Here is a 989-nt window from a genome sequence, read left to right as displayed (position 1 = left end):
CCAGCACAGAGAAGGCCCTTCCTTCCCCCTCTATCACAGGCGAGTTTGGGGTCTGCTGCAGACGTAGAGCAACGGATTGGAGCAGGGAGCGCTCCTGAGGTAATTGTCCTCAGCCAGGAACAGGCACCCTCCATTGCCCAGGACAGGAACCCTGCAGGGAGGAGCAGAGACAGCGCTGGCACCGCGGGGGGACACCTTGTGCCCCTGTGCCCCCATCCCCTCCCTGTACCCCCCATCCACTTTCTGGCCCCACAGACCCTGCCCAGCCCTCCCAGGACTCACGAGGAGTTGAAGCTGCTGCCGTCCCCCCACTGCAGCTCCCGGCCCCGTCTGCGCAGCCCGAGCCAGTGATCGATCTTTGCGCTGTGAATGAAGAGGAACTCCTGGGAAGGAGAGAGGAGCCGGCACTGGGAGCTGCACCCCCGGCCCAGGAACCCCCAGGCTCCCCTCGGTCCCCCAAAGCCCCTCACTCACCATTTCCCAGTCCTGGAGCACGGCCAGCGAGGCCCCGAGCTCAGAGCACCGAGCCTGAGCCTGATCCCAGCTGAGCTGATCCCTCGAGAGGAAGTAGCAGATCCCGCGGTGCCCGACCCAGCCATGGGGACAGGCCAGCAGCACTGGAGTGTCAGGGGTAACTGGATTTTCTGTTTGTGTTCTCCTTGCAGAAGAAAATGGAGAAGCTCCAAGGATTCCCCTTCGCACAGAGCAGGGACCCCGCTCTGCCCCAGGGGCTGAGGCAGCTGCCCCTCCCTTACCTGACACAACAGCCAAGGACACACCCAGAGCCAGGAGCAGGAGCAGGAGCAGAATCAGCAGCCCCAGGGTGATTTTGGGATGGGATCTGATCCACTCGACTGCAGCTGCAAAAGCAGGACAGAGGCGCTGGCTGTGAGGACGGGGCTGTCCTGAGCAGGAGGGACCCCCCAGCCCGTGAGCCCCTCACTCAGCTGGGAGCAGGAGAGACCAGGGACAGGGACAGGGGACAAACA

General features: G+C 63.7%; 1 protein-coding gene across 2 annotated transcripts; it reads right to left on the bottom strand.

Moving 5' to 3' along the window:
* Nucleotides 1–6: 6 nt before the first annotated feature.
* Nucleotides 7–656, bottom strand: LOC130588382 (C-type lectin domain family 2 member B-like). Of its 2 annotated transcripts, none has more exons than XR_008966946.1 (3): nt 475–656; nt 283–383; nt 7–151 (listed from the first exon to the last, which is right to left on the bottom strand). XR_008966946.1 is itself a non-coding variant. In XM_057389309.1 (3 exons), exons 1-3 carry the CDS (start codon nt 597–599, stop codon nt 34–36), a joined length of 324 nt encoding a protein of 107 aa, XP_057245292.1. In that variant the 5' UTR covers nt 600–656; the 3' UTR covers nt 7–33. The 2 variants fall into 2 exon arrangements, 1 of the variants encoding a protein (XP_057245292.1); XM_057389309.1 differs by having other exon boundaries at nt 283–363.
* Nucleotides 657–989: the final 333 nt, after the last annotated feature.

Source organism: Malurus melanocephalus, unplaced genomic scaffold, assembly GCF_030028575.1.
Source record: "Malurus melanocephalus ecotype Western Australia unplaced genomic scaffold, MMel_1.1 scaffold_4707, whole genome shotgun sequence".
Taxonomy (NCBI): domain Eukaryota; kingdom Metazoa; phylum Chordata; class Aves; order Passeriformes; family Maluridae; genus Malurus; species Malurus melanocephalus.
This window is presented reverse-complemented; position numbering and strand designations above follow the sequence as displayed.

Bases quoted from the DNA above. Each gene is read 5' to 3' on its own strand.
- LOC130588382 (XM_057389309.1), bottom strand. From the start codon at position 599: ATGGCTGGGTCGGGCACCGCGGGATCTGCTACTTCCTCTCGAGGGATC. The intron at 364-474 runs GTGAGTGAGGGG...CTTCATTCACAG, and splicing joins TGCTCCAGGACTGGGAAATG to CGCAAAGATCGATCACTGGC. The intron at 152-282 runs GTGAGTCCTGGG...TCCTCCCTGCAG, and splicing joins GGCAGCAGCTTCAACTCCTC to GGTTCCTGTCCTGGGCAATG.